This window comes from Ailuropoda melanoleuca, chromosome 3, assembly GCF_002007445.2.
Source record: "Ailuropoda melanoleuca isolate Jingjing chromosome 3, ASM200744v2, whole genome shotgun sequence".
Classification (NCBI taxonomy): Eukaryota; Metazoa; Chordata; class Mammalia; order Carnivora; family Ursidae; genus Ailuropoda; species Ailuropoda melanoleuca.
In genome coordinates, this window is record NC_048220.1 from 83,406,346 (window position 1) to 83,428,490 (window position 22,145).

The following is a 22,145-nucleotide window of genomic DNA, read 5'->3' on the forward strand; positions in this document are numbered from 1 at the left end:
TTTTTTTTTTTTTTCTTTTTTTTTTTTAAAGATTTTATTTTATTCATTTTACAGAGACAGAGACAGCCAGCGAGAGAGGGAACACAAACAGGGGGAGTGGGAGAGGAAGAAGCAGGCTCATAGTGGAGCCTGATGTGGGGCTCGATCCCACAACGCCGGGATCATGCCCTGAGCCGAAGGCATACGCTTAACCGCTGTGCCACCCAGGCGCCCCTAAAGTGGATTTCTTATAGTTAGCATATATAGTTGAGTCTTGCTTTATTATCCAATCTGACCATCACTATCTTTAGTTTTGTTGTATAGACCATTCACATTTTATGGGATTATTGACATGGTTAAATTTGAGTCTGTCATCTTGCTGTCTGTATTCAGTTTGTTCCATCTGTTCTTTGTGTCCCTTTTTGATTCTTTTTGGGTCTTCGGGATTAATCATTTTATCTCCCTTTTTGACTGCCAGTTATAACTCTTTGCTATTTTAATGGTTTCCTAGTGATTTTAGTATGCATATTTTCCTATTGTAGTCTAACCTCATGATGTTATACCACTTCATGTATAATGTAAGCATCTTGTAATAGTTTACTTTTATTACTTTTCCCTGAACTTTGTGTTATTGTCGTCATGTGTTAATTGTACATGTATTGTAAACCCCGTAGTACATTGTTATTAAATAATCAGTTGTTTAAGCAATCAAATATTTATCAATGTATTTTCCATTTTTGATGTTCTTCAGTCTTTATGTAACTTTATATCTGGTTTCATGGTATGTTTCTCAGTGTGATTGGGCTGCCATAGCAAAATATGATACGCTAAGTGGCTTAAACAACATAAATTTGTTTCCTTACAGTTTTGGAGACTGGAAATCCAAGATCAAGGTGGCAGCAGGGTCATGATGTGGTCAGGACCCTGTCCTTGGGTTTTAGATGGCTACCTTCTCATTGTGTGCTTAGATAGCTTCTCCTCCCTGCATGCACTGATTGAAAGAGAGTATGTTCTTTGGTGTCTCTTCTTAGAAGGGTACTAATCCTCGTAACTTCACATAACCATAATTACCTCCCAAAGGAGGCAACTCTAAATACCAGTACACTGGGGATTAAGGCTTCAGTGTATGAATTTTAATGGGGTTAGAGGAAGACATGTGGCTATTTACATTTAAATCTTAATTAGAATGAAATAAAATTTAAAATTCAGCTCCTCAGTCCCATGAGGCATGATGACACAATCCAGTCCATTGCAGTGTTCCTGTTGCCTCCAGGACTTTTGACCTTTCTTGTGAGTAGGTCTCTGGTGATGAATTCTTTCAGTGTTAGCATATCTGAAAAGTCTCTGTTTCATCTTTTAAATTTTTAATAACATTTTTAGTTTGGAATAGTTTAGATTTGTAAAAGTGTTGGAAAGATGGTGTAGAGATTTCTTTATAACGTTCACTCAGTTTCTCCTAATGTTAACATCTCATGTAACCATGGTATGTTTGTCGGAACTAAAACATTAACATTGGTACATAACTATTTTTTTTAAGTCGGCCCCACACCGGGCATGGAGGCCAATGCAGGCTTGAACCCACGACCCTGAGGTCAAGACCTGAACCGAGACCAACAGTTGGTCGCCCAACCAACTGAGTCACCGAGGCACCTCTTTGGTACACAACGATTAACTAAACTCTGGACTTCATTCAAATTTCACCAGTTTTTCTACTACTCCGCCCCCCTTTTTAAAATTCTTGAATCTAATCCGAGATACCTTATTACATTTAGTAGCCCTCATTTTTGAAAGATTTTGCTGGGTATAGAAATTTAGGTTGATAACCTTTTTCTTTCAGAATTTTAAAAGATTTTGCCCGACTGTCTTCTTACGTGTATTGTTCCTAACAAGAAATCTGATTAATTCTTATTTTTCCCATCTGCGCGTAACATGTCTTTTTCTCAGGATGGTTTTTAGGTTTTTCTCCTCTATCTGTTTGGTTTTTTTTAAATTTTTTTTATCATGCTAGTCACCGTACAGTACACCCCTAGTTTCTGATGTAAAGTCCGATGATTCATTAGTTGTGTATAACACCCAGTGCACCATGCAATACGTGCCCTCCTTGCTACCCAGAACCAGCCTATCCCATTCCCCCACCCCCTCCCCTCTGAAGCCCTCAGTTTGTTTCTCAGAGTCCATAGTCTCTCATGCTTCATTCCCCCTTCTGATTACCCCCCTTTCTTTATCCCTTTCTTCCCCTACCGATCTTCCTAGTTCTTATGTTCCATAGATGAGAGAAATCATATGATAATTGTCTTTCTCTGCTTGACTTATTTCACTTAGCATTATCTCCTCCAGTGCCGTCCATGTTGCAGCAAATGTTGAGAATTCGTTCTTTCTGATAGCTGAGTAATATTCCATTGTATATATGGACCACAGCTTCTTAATCCAGTCATCTGTTGAAGGGCATCTCGGCTCCTTCCATGATTTGGCTATTGTGGACAATGCAGCTATGAACATTGGGGTGCATATGGCCCTTCTCTTTACTACGTCTGTATCTTTGGGGTAAACACCCAGTAGTGCAATGGCTGGGTCATAGGGTAGTTCAATTTTTAACTTTTTAAGGGACCTCCACACTGTTTTCCAGAGTGGCTGTACCAACTTGCATTCCCACCAACAATGTAGGAGGGATCCCCTTTCTCCACATCCTCTCCAACAATTGTTGTTTCTTGCCTTGTCTATCTTTGCCATTCTAACTGGCGTAAGGTGGTATCTCAGTGTGGTTTTGATTTGAATTTCCCTGATGGCTAATGATTTTGAACATTTTTTCATGTGTCTGTTAGCCATTTGTATGTCTTCATTGGAAAAGTGTCTGTTCATATCTTCTGCCCATTTTATGATTTGTTTATTTGTTTCTCGTGTATTGAGTTTGAGAAGTTCTTTGTAGATCTTGGATACCAGTCCTTTATCTGTGGTGTCCTTTGCAAATATATTCTCCCATTCCGTGGGCTGTCTCTTAGTTTTTTTGACTGTTTCCTTGGCTGTGCAGAAGCTCTTTATCCTGATAAAGTCCCATAAGTTCATTTTATCTTTTATTTCTCTTGCCTTTGGAGATGTGTCGTGAAAAAGGTTGCTCTGGCCGATGTCATAGAAGTTGTTGCCTATGTTCTCCTCTAGAATTTTGATGGATTCCTGTCTCACATTGAGGTCTTTCATCCATTTGGAGTTTATTTTTGTGTATGGTGTGAGAGAGTGGTCAAGTTTCATTCTTTTGCATGTAGCTGTCCAATTTTCCCAGCACCATTTATTGAAGAGACTGTCTTTTTTCCACCGGATGTTTTTTCCTGCTTTATCAAAGATTAGTTGCCCAAAGAGCCGAGGGTCCATTTCTGGGTTCTCTATTCTGTTCCATTGGTCGATGTGTCTGTTTTTGTGCCAGTACCATGCTGTCTTTGTGATCACAGCTTTGTAGTACAGCTCGAAATCCGGCATTGTGATGCCCCCAGCTTTGTTTTTCCTTTTCAACAGTTCCTTGGAGATTCGGGGCCTTTTCTGGTTCCATACAAATTTAAGGACTATTTGTTCCAGTTCTTTGAAAAATGTCCTCGGTATTTTGATCGGGATAGCATTGAAAGTGTAGATTGCTCTGGGTAGTATGGACATTTTAACTATGTTAATTCTTCCAATCCATGAGCATGGAATATTTTTCCATCTTTTTATGTCTTCCTCAATATCTTTCAAAAGTGATCTATAGTTTCTAGCATATAGGTCCTTTACGTCTCTGGTTAAGTTAATTCCAAGGTAACGCATGGTTTTTGGTGTTATTGTAAATGGGATGGATTCCCTAATTTCTCTTTCTTCAGTCTCGTTATTCGTGTATAGAAATGCAACTGATTTCTGGGCATTGATTTTGTATCCTGCCACCTTACTGAATTGTTCTATAACTTCTAATAGTTTGGGAGTGGATTCCTTTGGGTTTTCCATATAGAGTATCATGTCATCTGCAAAGAGAGACAGTTTGACTTCTTCTTTGCCGATTTGGATACCTTTGATCCCTTTTTGTCTTCTGATTGCTGTTGCAAGGACTTCTAGTACTATGTTGAATAATAGTGGCGAGAGTGGGCATCCTTGTCGTGTTCCTGATCTTAAGGGAAAGGCTTCCAGCTTTTCCCCATTGAGAATAATGCTTGCAGTAGGCTTTTCATAGATGGCTTTTATGAGATTGAGAAATGTACCCTCTATTCCTACACTCTGAAGGGTTTTAATCAGGAAAGGATGCTGTATTTTGTCAAATGCTTTTTCTGCATCAATTGAGAGGATCATATGGTTCTTGAGTCTTTTCTTGTTGATATGATGTATCACATTGATTGATTTGCGAGTGTTGAACCATGCTTGCATCCCAGGTATGAATCCCACTTGGTCATGATGGATAATCCTTTTAATGTACTGTTGGATTCTATTAGCAAGGATCTTGTTGAGGATTTTGGCATCCATATTCATTAGAGAAATCGGTCTGTAATTCTCCTTTTTGAGGGGGTCTTTGCCTGGTTTGGGGATCAAGGTAATATTAGCCTCATAGAATGAGTTTGGTAGCTTTCCTTCTGTTTCTATTTTTTGAAATAGCTTTAGGAGAATAGGTATTATTTCTTCTTTGAATGTTTGGTAGAATTCCCCAGGAAAACCGTCTGGGCCTGGAGTTTTATTATTTGGAAGGTTGTTTATCACTGACTCAATTTCTTCATAGTTAATTGGCCTATTTAAGAAATCTATTTCTTCCTGTTTCAGTCTTGGTAGTTTATAGGTTTCCAGGAAGGCCTCCATCTCTTCCAGATTGTTTAGTTTTTTGGCATATAGCTGTTGATAAAAGTTTCTAATAATCCTTGCAATTTCAATGGTGCTGGTCGTGACCTCTCCCTTTTCAGTCATAATTTTAATAATCTCAGTCCTTTCTCTTTGTTTTTGGACAAGTTTTGCCAGTGGTCTATCAATTTTATGGATTCTCTCAAAGAACCAGCTTCTAGTCCTGTTGATCTGCTCTACTGTGGTTCTGGTCTCTAATTCATTGATTTCTGCTCTAATCTTGGTCAACTCCTTCCTTGTCAGTGGGTTAGGCCTGTCCCTCTGTTGCTGTTCCAGTTTCTTGAGGTGAGAATATAGAAACTGCATTTTAGATTTTTCTATTCTTTTGAGTGAGGCTTGGATGGCTATGTATTTCCCCCTTAGGACTGCCTTTGCAGTATCCCATAGGTTTTGGACCGTTGTGTATTCATTCTCGTTGGTCTCCATAAATTGTTTAATTTGTTTTTTGATTTCCTGGTTTATCGAGTCATTCTTGAGCAGGATGGTTCTTAGCCTCCAAGTGTTTGAGTTTCTTCCAGGTTTTTCCTTGTGGTTGAGTTCCAATTTCAGAGCGTTGTGGTCTGAGAATATGCAGGGGATAATTTCAATCTTTTGGTATTGGCTGAGACCTGTTTTGTGTCCCAGAGCATGATCTATTCTTGAGAATGTTCCATGGGCATTTGAATAGAATGAGTATTCTTTGGTTCTGGGGTGTAGTGTTCTATATATATCTATGAGGTCCAACTCGTCGAGTATGGCATTCAAAGCCTTTGATTCTTTGCTTAGTTTTTGCCAGGGTGTTCTGTCTATTTCTGATAGTGGGGTGTTGAGGTCCCCTACTATTACTGTGTTCTTATCTATATGTCTCTTTATTTTGGTTAAGAGTTGGCTTGTGTATCTTGCTGCTCCCCTGTTGGGGGCATATATATTAATAATTGTCATATCCACTTGTTGAATACTTCCTTTAAGAATAATATAGTGCCCTTCTGTATCTCTCTCTATGGCCTCTAGTTTAAAATCCAGTCTATCTGATATGAGAATTGCTACTCCAGCTTTCTTTTGAGGTCCATTTGCGTGGAAGATGGTACTCCATCCCCTTACTCTAAGTCTGAATGCATCTTTGGGTTCAAAATGAGTCTCTTGTAGACAGCAAATGGATGGGTCATGTCTTTTTATCCAATCTGCAACCCTGTGGCGTTTTATGGGAGAGTTTAAGCCATTTAGATTGATAGAGATTATTGACAGATATGATTTTAATGATGCCATTTCTCTTTAAAGTCTTTGTATCGGTTGTGACTTGCTGCTCTGTATCACTCTTGGGGCCTTTTTACCTTTATAGAGCCCCCCTTAATATCTCCTGTAGGGCTGGTTTCGTGGTTACGAAATTGGTTAATGATTGGCGATTTTGGAACGTCTTTATTTCTCCATCAATTCTGAATGACAGCTTTGCTGGATAAAGGATCCTTGGCTGCATGTTTTTCTCTGAAAGAGCTTTAAAAATGCCCCCCCAAGCCTTTCTCTCATTCCAGGTCTCTGTAGACAGGTCTGACGTAATCCTGATACCTTTGCCTTGGTACGTGAGAAATTTCTTTGCCCTGGCCGCTTTCAATACTGTATCCTTGGATCTAATATTTGCGAATTGCACTATGACATGCCGTGGCGTAGGTTTGTCCTGGTTGAGCTTGGATGGGGTCCTCTCTGCCTCTTGGACACGAATGCTTGTTTCCCTTGCTAGATTAGGGAAGTTTTCAGCTACAATTTGTTCAAATATCTCTTCTAGACCTCTGTTTTTCTCCACCCCTTCAGGGATGCCGATGATTCTGACATTGGATCGTTTCATAGAGTCAGTAATCTCCCGTAATCTACATTCGTGGGCGTGGATTTTTTTAAGACCAGCTTCTATTTTCGTTTTTTCTTCTACTAACCCATCCTCCAATTCGCTAACGCGTTCCTCTGCCTCGGTGACCCTGGCCGTCAGAGCCTCTAGTTTTGACTGCATTTGGCTCATAGAATTTTTAATTTCTGTCAGATTCGCTCTCATTTCTGCCCTTAGGGATTCTATATTCTCAGCAACGCTTTCTCTGATGCTTTTTTCAAGTTTACTCATCATCTTGACCATTGTTGCTCTGAATTCCATTTCTGATAATTGGGATACATCCATATGTATTAATTCTGTGGCCGAGGCCAATTCTGTGGCAGAGGCCACAGACTCATTATCTTTTCTTTGCTGGGGGGGACTTCTCCTTCTCGTCATTCTGATGAAGAGAGATTGCAGGGTTGTCCAGAGCCCAAGTGTTGACTGGGACCCAGGCCGTGCGCCCTTGTTTTATAGAGATCTTAGGGATGTGGGCTTCTTCCTTAAAGAGTTTATTTATTTATTTGAGAGAGAGAGAGACAGTCAGCAAGAAAGGGAACCCAAGCAGAGGAGTGGGAGAGGAAGAAGCAGGCTCCCGGTGGAGAAGCCCGATGAGGGACTCCTTTCCGGAACGTTGTGATCACACCCTAATCCGAAGACAGGTGCTTGGTGACTGCGCCACTCAGGCGCTCCGGGTTGTGGGCTTCTTGATTTTTCAGCCTGCCTTCTGGGGGAGGGGCCTGCCTGCAGGTACTCAGAAAACCCTGTTTGGGTAGAGTCTCTGTGTCCCTTGCGAGGGGGGATGGGGATGGGCACCCTGTGAGCCGGTATTTCCGGGCTTTTGTTCTCTGGCGGCTTTCCCTGGCGGTTTGCTATGCCTCTTCTGAGAGAGCAGCAGCGGCTGAAATTCAGCCTCTGTCTCAGAACAGAGGGATCGCGGATCGTTCTCCACTGATGTTCTGGCCACTTTAACTCTGTTTCTGTTGGTGCTGCTCAACCCTGCAGCATCCCGGGCTGTGCGCCCCACACCCGGCGTCCCAGCCCTCACTTCCAGGGCCGGCGCGTCTCTGTCCTTTGTGTTTTTAACACCGCCAGCCGCCCCCTCGCGCTCCCGGAGCTCCCGGTCTCAGTCTGGTTCCAGTGAGCGCACTGGAGCTCCGGTTTTCAGTCTGGTGGTGCGCGTTCCCCGGCTCACGGTCTCAGTCTGCTCTCTCGCGGGTGCCGGTCCGAGAGTCCGCCCGCTCCCCCGTGCAGGTGGCTACCCTTCCCGGCGCCCGAACGCGGTGGCTCCCTCCCCCTTCCGCTTATCTTCCGATATCTGTGCGCGGTTTCACGGTTCCCTGCTTCGTACCGCAATACTCAGCGCTGGAGATGTTCATTTGTAGAGATCCAGATGTATCTTCCTGCATCTCAGGCTGATTCCATGGATGTTCAGGCTGGTCTGGTACCTATCCAACTCGACTCAGGGGACTGGCTGAAAAAGGGGTCCCCTGCTCCTCTGCCATCTTAACTCCCTCCCCTCTATCTCTGGTTTTAAGCAATTTGATTATGATGTGTTTTTTAAAATTTATGATGATGTTTCTTGTGCCTGTGCTTCCTAGAACTTCTTGGATCAACAGATTTATAGTTTTCATCAAGTTTGGAATTTTCTCAGTCATTAATTCCTCAGAATTTTTTTCTGTCCCTTGCCCCCTACAGGGACTGTAGTTACCTGTGTATTAGGCCACTTAAAACAGTCTCATAGTTCACTGATATTTTTTTCATTTTTGTGTGTGTGTCACATTTCAAAGTGCTCAGTAGCCACATGTGACTACTGGCTATCATATTTGACCCCACAGATAGAGAACATTTCTGTCATCTGGACACTGCCTTTGGCAAGCACTGTTCCTTTAAGAGATAACCAGGACTAATCCTACCATGCCTTAAGTCTGTTTACTTTGGACACCAGAGAAATCCAAGCCTCCTATGGCATCTCCCATCACCTAGATTCTCATCCCCACCTGACTGTCATCTGGGGGGATGTTTGTAAGCTGACTTGATCTTGCCCCTCCTACTCTCAGAATGACTTTCTCCCTTGCAATTCGTGTCAGTGATCAATAAAAGCCCCAATGTTTTCAGCCCCCTGTGTGAAAGTTTCCTTCATCCTCTTGCTCGCATTGAAAGATGGCTGTCCTCTGAACATATTGTTTCTCTTTATACTTTCTCAAGTACTGGCTGTTTCTTCTTCCTTACACCACAATCCTGCTGACCTGGAGGTAGGGTAAATAGTCTCTCATTTTTTTCCAGATTACTAGAAAAACCCAGTTTGAAACACAAACCGTTGTGCTAGCCCTGCTACCCTGCCCCTGAAGTCATCTACTATCCTCCTGGTCACCTGTCCCTTACCAGCCACCCCACTTCCTGGCCATTCATTGAAAATTTTAACATACCACTTACTATCTTATCTCTTCACCACTCCTGCCATCATTCTTGGTGACTTTAGTATCTACTTATTAGAATGAAGCATATGAAGTTGCAGTGTTCGTAGGCTCAACCTAGGGTATGATCTGTCCAGTACGCTGGCCCCTCAGTTCCTTGACCTTTTGGCTATCAACTCCCATGGATCATACCATCTCAGCCTAGTTCTCAAGTGGGGTTCTGAGAGAGAAGTAGGCCTAATGCCTAAGACATCCATTGTATATAATGAATTAACCTCTGTCCTTTGCATCTCGAATGGTACCAGTTATATACCATCCTCAGGAGCAGTAAGAAACAGCCAATCCATTTTCTGCATTCTCTGGTTCTAATGAAGTTCCACATGTGAGTGAAACTGTATGGTATTTGTCTTTCTCTGACTGACTTATTTCACTTAGCATTTTGCTTCCTAGATCCGTCCATGTTGTTGCAAATGGCAAGATTTCATTCTTTTTATTGCTAGTATTCCATTGTTTATATTACCACATCTTTATCCATTCATCTATTGATGGCCGGTTGGGGTGCTTCCATAATTACATTTCAGTTATCTTTTTTTTTTTTTTTTTTTTAAAAGATTTTTTTTNAGATTTTATTTATTCATTTGACAGAGATAGAGACAGCCAGGGAGAGAGGGAACACAAGCAGGGGGAGCGGGAGAGGAAGACGCAGGCTCATAATGGAGGAGCCTGATGTGGGGCTCGAACCCATAACGCCGGGATCACGCCCTGAGCCGAAGGCAGACGCCCAACCGCTGTGCCACCCAGGCGCCCCACATTTCAGTTATCTTTTGATGAAAGAAATGGAGTTCAGATCCATGATTTTGATCTTTTTTGAAGTAACATAAAATTCAAAATTTCTTTTAAATTTGTAAGGTCTTGGATGATAATGTTTTGCAGATGTGAAATATCAAGCTTACTACTTATTTCACTGATGTTTATTTTAAAGTTGTAGAACATGTCACAATCTGTAGAATCTCTGTTCTTCCAATAATCTAACTTTCATTTCTGTCCTTTGATCTTACATGTCGTAGAAATTCTTTCCTTGCATGGAACCATTAAGTTCATTGAAAATACTGAAGATATCAGAAAAATAAGCAAGTCTTGCTTTCTACTTTATCTACTTTGTCCTAATAAGTTCTGGACACACTAAGTATTCATTTTATTATTTGGAATTCTCCACAGAACTTCCCCTTTAAGAAGTCCTTTTATAGCAGGTAATAACAGTTATTTATGATACATTTACATATCACATAATAAAGAGAATATTCTTGAATTGAATGCATTTGCCTTAGCCTTATATAACTTAAAATTTCTACCATGTACGGTATTTAGTTTGGCTGACATTTTTTTCAGTAATACAAACTGTGCACTGATTAACACTGTTGCACAAGCTTCTTAAATCTAGATGTTTTCCCCATAGTTACTTCTGGCTGCATGAAACTTAAAGTTTAATCCTTTATGTTTTTTTACAGTTAAAAATTTAGTTAACATTTGTTGACAGTGAAAAAAAATTGTTTTTATATCATCCAGTTAATCACACATTTCTTAAAATAATTGCTGTGTTGCCAATATCTCTGCATTTATGAAGCTGCAATGAAAAGAACGTTGTTGGCTTTGTTTTACTAATTGTTCTTCCATATCATGATCTGTTTCCTGAATATATCGAGGTATGTTGTCACTGAAATATAGTACTTGAACTACCTTCTTTGCCTCATATTCACCCAGCATTTCCAAGCAGACAGCTTTGCAGTCTTCTACTAATTTCTCGACAGTTTTATATACAGACAATCCCGGAGTTTTGATGGCTTGACTGTGATTTTTTGAATTTATGGTAGTGTGAAGTGATAACACGTTCAGTAGAAACTGAACTTAGAATTTTGAATTTTGATCTTTTTCTGGGATAGCAGTACGTGGTATGATACTCTTGTGATACTGGGCAGCGGCAGTGAACCACAGCTTCCAGTTAGCCACACAGCGCGAGGGTAAAGAACTGATCCATTTACAACTATTCTTTACCCATACATGCATTCTGTTTTTCACTTTTAGTACAGTATTCAGTAAATTACATGGGATAGTCAACACTTCATTATAAAAAAGGGCTTTCATTAGATGATTTTGCCCAACCGTAGACCAATGTAAGTGTTCTGAGCTTGTTTAAGGTGGGTTAGGTTAAACTGTGATGTGTGGTACATTAGGTGTATGAAATGCATCTTCGATTTATAATATTTTCAACTTGTAATGGCTGGTCATTCTGCAAGTGACTAGTCTGCAGTTTTCCCTATGGAAGTCCGATTATCATGTGCTTGGATGTTGTGGCAATGTCAGATTGTTGTAAAAGTTTCTAAATGCTTATTCTCAGTTTCTATGTTTATTTTTCTAAAGATTTTATTTATTTGAGAGAGAGAGAGAGAGAGTGCAAGCAGGGGGAGTGGGAAAGGGAGAGGGAGAAGCAGGCTCCCATGGAACAGGGAGCCCGATACGGGGCTGGATCCCAGGACCCCGGGATCATGACCTGAGTTGAAGGCAGACACTTAACTGACTGAGCCACCCAGGGACCCCTCTGTGTTTATTTTGTTAGAGCAGTCACAAGCAGTGTGCTGATTTCCACTCATCTGTAGATCATATTTTCAGTAGCATTGATTCAGGTTTTACAGTGACAAAACATTCTACTCTGAGCATTATTGTACACACATCTTTGTGGTTGTGTGTGAGTGTATCTGTAGAATTAATTCCTAGAAGTGTATTGCTGGACAAAGATTATGTACATTAATGATTTCAGAGGTTATTGCCAATTTGCCTTCTAAACAAATTGCATCCATTTTATCCTGTCAGTGGTATGAGAGTATTTGTTTCCCCACATAAGGTGTTTTGTAAAACCTTGTATTTTTACTATTAATATTGGATTAAAAAAGTATATAACTGTTTTGATATACATCAGGCATCTTCCCATATATTTATGAGCCCCTTGTGTATTTTTCCCTATGGGATTTCTTATGCCCTTTGCTTATGGGAGGAGGTTAAATATTGGTCTTTTTATTGATTTGTAAGAGCTCTTTATATATAAAGAAAATTGGCCCTTTCTCTGATAATTATGTTACGTAGTTTTCCCTAGTTCTCTTGCTTTTTAAGTACTGATTTAAAATAAATTAATACACACTGACTTTTAAACATAGTTACTCGTTTTTTAAAAAGATTTATTTATTTATCTGAGAGAGAGAGAAAGAGAGTGTGTGGGGGGCAGGGGCAGAGGGAGAGGGAGAGACAGTCTTAAGCAGACTCCGTGATGAGTGCAGAGCCTTGACATGGGGCTCAGTCTCACAACCCTGAGATCATGACCTGAGCTGAAACCAAGAGTCAGACACTTAACTGACTGTGCCATCCAGGCGCCCCCTGGTTACTCATTTTTTAATTCTCGAATCAAGCTTTCTCTGAACTTGAGTGCATGCTTACAAATGGTATTATGCATGTGGCCAATTTTTACATGAGTATCCATATGACAGATAATGTTCAACGTATTATACATTTTAATTTTTATGATTTTTTTAAAAATTTTATTTATTTATTCGACAGAGATAGAGACAGCCAGCGAGAGAGGGAACACAAGCAGGGGGAGTGGGAGAGGAAGAAGCAGGCTCATAGCAGAAGAGCCTGATGTGGGGCTCGATCCCATAACGCCGGGATCATGCCCTGAGCCGAAGGCAGACGCTTAACTGCTGCACCACCCAGGCGCTCCTAATTTTTATGATTTTTATATGTTCCAGATCTACATGTTTGCTTTTTTGTACTGTACAGGATCTTTTTCTGATGTTTTCTGTGAACATTTACAATAGCCACTGATTCTGCAAAGGCTCAGTGTTCTCTTAGTTATAGAAGAGGTAGACCGATTACTGCTTTTAATAGTAGCTGCCCTGATGGTATTTCTTGTTTTGCAACAGGAACCAAAGGAGGAGAATGGGTTGCAGAAAATGAAGACAAAGCAGTCGAATAGAACAAAGTGTTTGGCTAAAAGAAAAATTGCACGTATGTTTTTATTTTTGTGTTGAGAATGCTTTGAAAATTGCAGCATAGCATTGACACTAATTTCTTCATTAAAAAGATCTCTGAGTAAGGATATATGTGCTTCCTGTTTGTTTCGGATTCCATTAATATTTTTAGGATTCATCATTACCTACAGCTTATACAGTTGACTTACTATGGACAGAGGGTTGAAATTAAAATGTGAACTTCAGAGTTAGGGACACTTGATTTTGAATCCTTGCTTTAGCCCTTATTATATAGACTTTAGGCAAGTTAGTGCTTTCAGCCTACCTCTGTTATCTTATCAATAAAATACAGATATAATACTTAGTGGCTCAAGTAATGGTACCTACTATAATGGTATCATTTTCATCATGTTAAGAAAACTATATTCAGGGGCTCCTGGGTGGCACAGCGCTTAAGCGTCTGCCTTCGGCTCAGGGCATGATCCTGGCATTATGGGATCGAGCCCCACATCAGGCTCTTCCGCTGTGAGCCTGCTTCTTCCGCTATGAGACTGCTTCTTCCTCTCCCACTCCCCCTGCTTGTGTTCCCTCTCTTGCTGGCTGTCTCTATCTCTGTCAAATAAATAAATAAAATCTTTAAAAAAAAAAAAAAGAAAACTATATTCAACTGAGTAAATTTGTAGATTTAATTGGCTTTATTAAATGATTCATAAATTGGGCAGCATTCCATCTAGTAAATAGAGGGGTGCTCCTGAGGAGTTGTCCAAAGTGGAAGGTTTTTATAGAAAGGAGGGTGGGGCAAGAAAATTATTAGCAAAAAAAGAAAAAGAATTGTTTTAGGCAAGATCATCTTCCCTTGGTGGAAAGTATAGGGATCTTATTAGGTGGATTACCTCATCTTCCTTTGGGATGAAGAGTTTATGTGCTTATCTCATTGCTGTTTAATCAGAAAATTCCTGGTTGACAGGTTAAGACTTACATTTCTGGGGGAATTTGAAATTGTAGTTAGGTTAGGTATTAAGCCCTGGTTTTGTGACTTGGCCTGGTCTAAGTGATGCTATTTGGACCTGTGGTTTTCCTTTTAACGTTCGTTAAAATTGTGAGGGAAGAAGTCTTCTGTGTGTCTTCTCTACTCTTGACACTTCACTCTGGTCATCACATGTGTTGGGGGTTTTTCCCCCACACAAAGCAATTCTCCAGTTTTTATTTTTATTTATTTATTTTTTAAAAAGATTTTGTTCATTTATTTGACAGAGACACAGCAAGAGAGGGAACACCAGCAGAGTGGGAGAGGGAGAAGCAGGCTTCCCGCTGAGCAGGGAGCCTGAAGCGGGGCTTGATCCCAGGACCCTGGGATCATGACCTGAGCCGAAAGCAGACGCGTAACGATTGAGCCACCCAGGCGCCCCAGTTCTCCAGTTTTTAATCAGACATTGTCTGGTATCTCAGTTTAACCAAATTCTGACACTGTCTGCCCAGAGATAGTATCAGATCCCACAAGACAACCTTCACTTTTTGATGGCAACTGCAAGTCCGGGTCATTACCTGTGCATCTGACTGACTGGCTGGATATAAAGAGGTTTACAGGACCACCTCCTTGAGTTTGATTAATTTGTTAGAATGGCTCACAGAACTCAGGGAAACCATTTATTTACTAGATGACTGGTTTATTATAAAGGATATAATTCCGGAACAAGCGGATGGAAGAGATGTAAAGGGCAAGATATGGGGGAAGGGCTGCAGAGCTTGCATGCCCTCTCCAGATGTGTCACCTTTCCAGTATCTCCACCAGCCTAGAAACTCACCAAACCCTGTAGTTTACAGATATTTATGGAAGCTTCATTATGCAGGCACGAGTGATTAAATCATTGACCATTGGTGATTGAGTCAAAGTCCGGCCAGCTCCTGTCTCTGTTCCCTCAAGGTTGGAGGACAGGGATGGAAGTTCCAACCCTCTAAACCCATGGTTGGTTCCCTCATCCTTAGGGGCTTTCCAAAAGTAAGTGCATTAACATAACTCAGGTATGGTTGAAAGGGGTTTGTTATGAATAAGAAAAGATACCTTTATTATTCTTTTCACTTAGGAAATTCTGAGGGATTTAAGAGCTCTCTTCCAGGAAACAAAGATCAAATATATATATATTAGTGTAAGTCACAATAGCAGAAAAAAATTTTTTTTGTAGGTTTTGCTTTCTTCTCTGATTTTGTACTCAATTGTGAAGTTATTTAATTATTTTTGACATTTCAATGTGATGTGAAGTGTTCAGGTATTTCAGTGAACTTTTCAAAAAATATGATAAGTAGTTGAAATTATTACAAAAGTTGATTGAAGATAAACAAGGCTGTATTTCACTGTTAATCTGAATTTCAGTGATTTAAGGTAGAATTCTTAGCTTTGTAAAATTAACCACAAACAGTTCTTTGTTGTAAAATCATTGCATTATGTCTAGAGGTGGCTGTCACTAGGTTAGATCTGTTGAATGTACTCAAGTTACTTTCAGTATGGAAATTGTTAATAGTAGTTATTTTTTTTTTTAAAGATTTTATTTATTTATTCGACAGAGATAGAGACAGCCAGTGAGAGAGGGAACACAGGCAGGGGGAGCGGGAGAGGAAGAAGTAGGCTCATAGCAGAGGAGCCTGATGTGGGGCTCGATCCCACAACGCCGGGATCACGCCCTGAGCCGAAGGCAGACGCTTAAGCGCTGTGCCACCCAGGCGCCCCAATAGTAGTTATTTTTTGAGATGCAATAATCTTCATCATTTGATAGTTAAGTTTATGTCATCATTGGTGGACTATTGATAGTTGTCTGGTTATTCTGGATCTTTACAATCAAATTGGGTTTTACTTTTTTATTTATTTGTGTCCTGCTTTTTTATCTGGTCTGACAACCCTCTTTATCTTTTTTATGTATTCTGACTTCTGTCTTTTACAGTTACATTTAATGTAATTATTGATGTTATTGAATTAAAATATACCATTTGAAAGCTGTTCATTTGTTCCAGCTGTTCTTTGTCTTCTTCTTTTTCTGTCCTTTTTTTGTATTATTATTTTGATTCCATTTTGTTTCTATTATTTATATCTCAAAGTGTATTTAGTGGTTGCCTAGAGTCTCTAGTACACACATTTAATTAATCACAGTCCCCTTCAAATAATGTTTTATTTTTTCATGTGTAGTGTAGGCTGTGTAACTGTATACTCCCAATTTTTGTCTACTTTGTGTTATTTTTGCCATACATTTTAGTTTTGCATTTGTTATAGTACACAATACATTGATGCTATTTTGCTTTAGATAATTATCTTTTAAAACAATGAAAATAAAGATAAAGAATGCCATACTTTATTTTTACCATCTCAAGGGCTGCTTATTTCTTTGTGTATATCCCAGTTTCTGTTGGAAAGCTTCCTTTATCACTTTTGTAATGTAGATCAGTTGCCAATTAATTCTCTGTTTTTATTTGTCTGAGAAAGTCTTTATTTCTCCCATTTTTATGGTAACTACTGTACTGAGATATAACTCATGTACCATAAGATTCATTCATCATACAATGCCTTCATTATTTATAAGTAGTCTTTAGTATAGTAAGTGTTGTGCAGCTGTTGCCACAGTCTAATTCTAGAACATTTTCATCACCCTCAAAGGAAACCCTGTGTACTTCCAGTCATCTGAAGCCTTCATCCCGCTGAGCTCTCAGCAACTACTAATTTCTTTCTGTGTTCATAGATTTGCCTATTCTGGACATTACATGTACATGAAATCATATAACATGTTTCTTTTTTGACTGGCTTCTTTCACTTAGCTGAGTGTTTTCACATTCATCTATGTTTTGGCATCAGTACTTCATTCCTTTATTGCTAAGTAATACTTCATTATATTGTTGTGCCACATTTTGTTTATTCATTTATCATTTGATGGACATTTAGATTGTTTCTGCTCTGGCTATTACGACTAAAGTTGCTGTGAACATTTATGTGCAAGTTTTTGTGTGGACGTATGTTTTCATTTCTCTTGGGTATATACCTAGGAGTGGAATTCCTGGGCCATATGGCAACTTAGTATTTAATTATTTGAGAAACTTTCAGACGTTTTCTAAAGTGGCTACCTGTTTTACATTTCCACTGCCATTGTGTGAGGGTTCCAATTCCGTCACATCCTTGCCAATACTTATTTTTCTTTTTTCTTTTTTTTAAATTATAGGCATGCTACTGGGTAGGAAATGTTATCTCATTGTGGGTTTGATTTACATTTCTCTAATGACTAATGGTGTTGATCATCTTTTTGTGTGCTTATTGGCCATTTGTATATTTTCTTTGGGGAAAAGTTGATTCATATCCTTTGCTTATTAAAATTTTTTAAATTATAAAACTCACATAAGACATACTAATTTAGCCATTTAAAATGTTTTTATCATGAAAGGGGTGTTGAATTTTGTCATATGTGTTTTTTCTGTGTCTATTGAAATGATCATTTGGGTTTTGTGTTTTACTTTGTTGATTTTGTATATTAATTGCTTTTCTTATGTTAAACTAAACCCTGCATTCCTGGGATAAATTCTGCTTTGTCATAGTGTAGAATACTTTCTGTATGTTGCTAGATTATTTTTCTGGTATCATGTTGAGGATTTTTTTTTTTAAGATTTTAGTTATTCGACAGAGATAGAGACAGCCAGCGAGAGAGGGAACACAAGCAGGGGGAGTGGGAGAGGAAGAAGCAGGCTCATAGCGGAGGAGCCTGATGTGGGGCTCGATCCCACAACGCTGGGATCACGCCCTGAGCTGAAGGCAGACGCTTAACGCTGTGCCACCCAGGCGCCCCATATGTTGAGGATTTTTGCATCTCAGTTTTCTATTCATGTCTTTGGATTTGGTGTCAGGCTAAAATTGGCCTCAGGGAATGAGTTGCACGTTGTTTCCTCCTCTCATTTTTGGAAGAGTTGGTATTAATTTTTCTTTAACGATTTGACAGAATTCACCAATGAGGCCATCTGGGCCTGGGCCTTTCTTTGTGGATAGGTTTTGATTACTGGTTCAGTCTTTTATCTGTTGTAGTTCTATTCAGATTTTCTGTTTCTTCTTGAGTCAGTTTTGGTAGTTTGTGTCATTTTAGGAATTTGTGTGTTTCATCTAAGTTAAATCAAGTGGCATATAGTTTTTCATAGTATTCCATTATAGTCCTTTTTATTTTTGTAAGGTTGTAAGTAATGTCTCCACTGTCATTCCTACTTTTAGTGTTTGAGTCTTCTTTTTTTTTTTTTCTTACCCCGGATCAGTCTAACTCATAGTTGGTCAATTTTGTTGTTTTCCATACCCAGTTTTTCTTTTTATCAATTTTCCTCTTTTTCTATTGATTTCTTCTCTGTTACTCATTACTTCCTTCCTTCTGCTTTCTTTAGGCTTAGTTTGCTCTTTTTTTCCTGTGTCTTAAGGTGGAAGTTAGGGTTATTGATTCAAGATCTCTCTCTCTCTCTCTCTTTTTAAGATTTTATCTATTTATTTGTCAGAGAGAGAGAGAGCGAGAGAGAGAGAGCGCACAAGCAGGGGAAGTGGCAGGCAGAGGGAGAAGCAGGCTCGCCACTGAACAGAGAGCCTGATGTGGGACTGATCCCAGGACACTGAGTTCATGACCGGAGCCGAAGGCAGATGCTTAACTGACTGAGCCACCCAGGTACCCCAAGATCTCTCTCTCTCTCTTTTTTTTTTAAAGAATTTATTTATTTATTCGACAGAGATGGAGACAGCCAGTGAGAGAGGGAACACAAGCATGGGGAGTGGGAGAGGAAGAAGCAGGCTCCTAGCGGAGGAGCCTGATGTGGGGCTCGATCCCAGAACGCCGGGATCACGCCCTGAGCCGAAGGCAGACGCTTAACTGCTGTGCCACCCAGGCGCCCCTAAGATCTCTCTTTTTTAATATAAGCCTTAGACAGCTGTAAATTTCCTTTTTTTAAGTACTGCTTTAGCTGCATCCTGTAAATTTTGAAGACATATTTTATTTTCATTCATCTCAGAGTATTTCCTTTTTCTTTCTTTTTTTAAAATTCAAATTCAATTTAGTTAACATATGCTGTATTATTAGTTTCAGAGGTTGAATTTAGTGATTCATCAGTTGCATGTAACACCCAGTGCTCATTATATCAAGTGTACCTAATGCCCATCACCCAATTACCTCATCCCCCCCACCTCCCCTCCAGCAAACCTCAGTTTGTTTCCTGTAGTTAAGAGTCTCTTATGGTTTTCCTCCCTCTCTGTTTTCATCTTATTTTACTTTCCCTTCCCTTCCCCTGTGTTCATCTGTTTTGTTTCTTAAATTCGACATATGAGTGAAATCATATGGTATTTGTCTTTCTCTGATTGACTTATTTTGCTTAGGATAATACTCTCTCGTTCCATCCACATTGTTGCAAAATGGCAAGATTTCATTCTTTTTGATGGCTAAATTCCATTGTGTGTGTGTGTGTGTGTATGTGTATGTATATATAAAATACACATTTTCTTTCTTTCTTTCTTTCTTTCTTTCTTTCTTTCTTTCTTTCTTTCTTTCTTTCTTTCTTTCTTTCTTTTTTTTTTTTAAAGATTTTATTTATTTATTTTACAGAGAGAGCCAGCGAGAGAGGGAACACAAGCAGGGGGAGTGGGAGAGGAAGAAGCAGGCTCCTAGCAGAGGAGCCTGATGTGGGGCTCGATCCCAGAACACTGGGATCACGCCCTGAGCTGAAGGCAGACGCTTAACGACTGCGCCACCCAGGCGCCCCTACACCACATTTTCTTTATCCATTTATCAGTTGATGGACATGTGGGCTCTTTCCATATTCTGGTTATTGTGGACATTGCTGCTGTAAACATTGGGATGCATGTGCCCTTTTGAATCACTGTGTTTCTGTCCTTTGGATAAATACCTAGTAGTGCAGTTGCTGGGTTGTAGGATAGTTCTATTTTTAACTTTTTGAGGAACTTCCATACTGTTTTCCAGAGTGGCTGCACTAGTTTGCATTCTCACCAACAGTGTAAGAGGGTTCCCCTTTTTCTGCATCCTTACCAACATCTGTTGTTTCCTCTTTCCTTTTTTTTTTTGAATTTTATTTTTAACTGACCTCTATACCCAATGTAGGGCTCAAATCGACAACCTTGAGATCAAGAGTCGCACACTCTACTGACTGAGCCAGCCAGGCACCCCCAAAGTATTTTCTACTTTCCCTTTTGATTTCTTCTTTAACCCATTGGTTAGTTTAGGGTGTTTTGTCTAATTGCGCGTATTTGTCAGTTCTCTATATTTCTTCTGTGTGTTATTACTAATTTCACTCATTATGGTTGGAAAACATATTTTGTGTGTTTTTAATCCTTTTTTGTTTGTTGAGGCTTGTTTTATTGCTATCATATGATCTGTCTTTAAGAATATTTCATATACACTTGAGGAAAATGTATATTCTCCCAATAAGGGGAGTGTTCTGTAGATAGCAGTTTGTCCTAGTTGGTTGGAGTGTTATATAGATCTGTGTTTTATCTAGGTAGGTTATATTGTTTAAATTGTCTGTTGATGTTCTGCCTAGTTCTCTCTATTACTGAAAGATATATTGAATCATCTTCATTTTTGAAAAATACTTCCCTTGTTTATAGAATTCTGGTTTGATAATTTTTTCTTTCAGTATTTTCAGAATATCACTCAATTGTCTTCTGGCTGCAGAGTTTTTGATGAAAAGATGATGAGAATTTTTACCTTTATTCTCTTGTACGTAACCTGCCTTTATTGTTGACTGCCTTCAGTATATTGTATTTTTTTAATTACCAGTTTAAATATGATGTTTAGGTGTGAATTTTTTTTTTGGGTAGGGAGAATGGAATATATATATATTTTAATAATGTTTTTGGATCTGGGATTTGTAGTCTTTTATTAACTTTTGAAAATTCCCAATTTTGTTTTATAAAGACTTTTTTTTTTTTTAGTTTTAGGTTTACAGCAAAATTGAGGGGAAGATACAGTGATTTTTCATTTACCTCCTTACCTCGTACATATATAGCTTTCTCTATCAGAGTGGAACATTTATTACAATTGATGAACATGGATTGATATATTATAGTCACCCTAAGTCCATAGTTTACATTGGAGTTCACTTTTGGCGTTATCCATTATGTAGGTTTTGACAAAAATACAATGACATGCATCCATCATTATGGTATTATACATTTTCACTGTCCTAAAAATCCTTTGTGCCCTTCCTATTCATCCCTCCCCCTGCTCATCTCTTACAACCACTGGTCTTCAGTGTTGCCTTTTCCAGAATGTCATATAAGTTGGGATCCTACAGTATGAAGCCTTTTCACATTGGATTCTTTGACTTAATAATATGCGTTTAAGGTTCTTCTGGGTCTTTTCATGTTTTGGTAGATCATTTCTTTATACCAGTGAATAATATTTCATTATCTGAATAGCATTGTTTATTCGCTTACCTACTGACAGTCATTTTGATTGCTTCCAAGTTTTAGCAATTAAGAATAAAGCATCTGTGAGCATTGGTGTGCATTTGGGTTCATCTCTTTTGGGTAAATAACCAAAGAGCATGATTGCTGGATTGTATGGTACGAGTATGTTTAATTTTGTAAGAAATTGCCAAACTGTCTTCCAAAGTGTCTGTGTCATCTTGCATTTCCATCAGCAGTGAGTGAGAGTTCCTGTTGCTCCAAACCCTCACCAGCATTTGGTGCTTTCAATGTTCCAGTATTTGGTCATTCTAATAGGTGTATAGTTAATATCTCCTTGTTTTAAATTGCATTTCCCTGATGACATATGCGGAATATCTTCTCATATGCTTATTTGCTATCTGTGTATCTTCTCAGTGAACTATCTGTAAGGTCGTTGGGTCAGTTTTTGTTTGGTTTGTTTTCTTATTGTTGAGTTTTAAGAGTTTTTTGTATATTTTGGATAATATTCCTTTATCAGGTGTATCTTTTGCAGAGACTTTCTCCCAGTCTGTGGCTTGTCTTCTCTCATTCTCTTGATATTGTCTTTTGCAGAGCCAGAATTTTTAATTTTAATGAAGTCTAGTTTATCAATTACTTCCTTC

At 39.2% G+C, this 22,145-nt stretch overlaps 1 protein-coding gene across 7 annotated transcripts in view; it reads left to right on the forward strand.

The window, feature by feature from the left end:
* UIMC1 (ubiquitin interaction motif containing 1) overlaps nucleotides 1-22,145 on the forward strand; it is a 150,430-nt gene that overhangs the window by 54,053 nt on the left and 74,232 nt on the right. For 6 of the 7 annotated variants that reach the window (XM_034656695.1, XM_034656691.1, XM_034656689.1 and 3 more), the window contains exon 3: nucleotides 13,041-13,125. The exons of the other annotated variant lie outside the window; for it this stretch is intronic. In XM_034656695.1, the coding sequence (XP_034512586.1) occupies nucleotides 13,041-13,125 (85 nt within the window). The remainder of the gene's footprint in view (nucleotides 1-13,040; nucleotides 13,126-22,145) is intronic. 7 annotated transcript variants of the gene reach the window in all.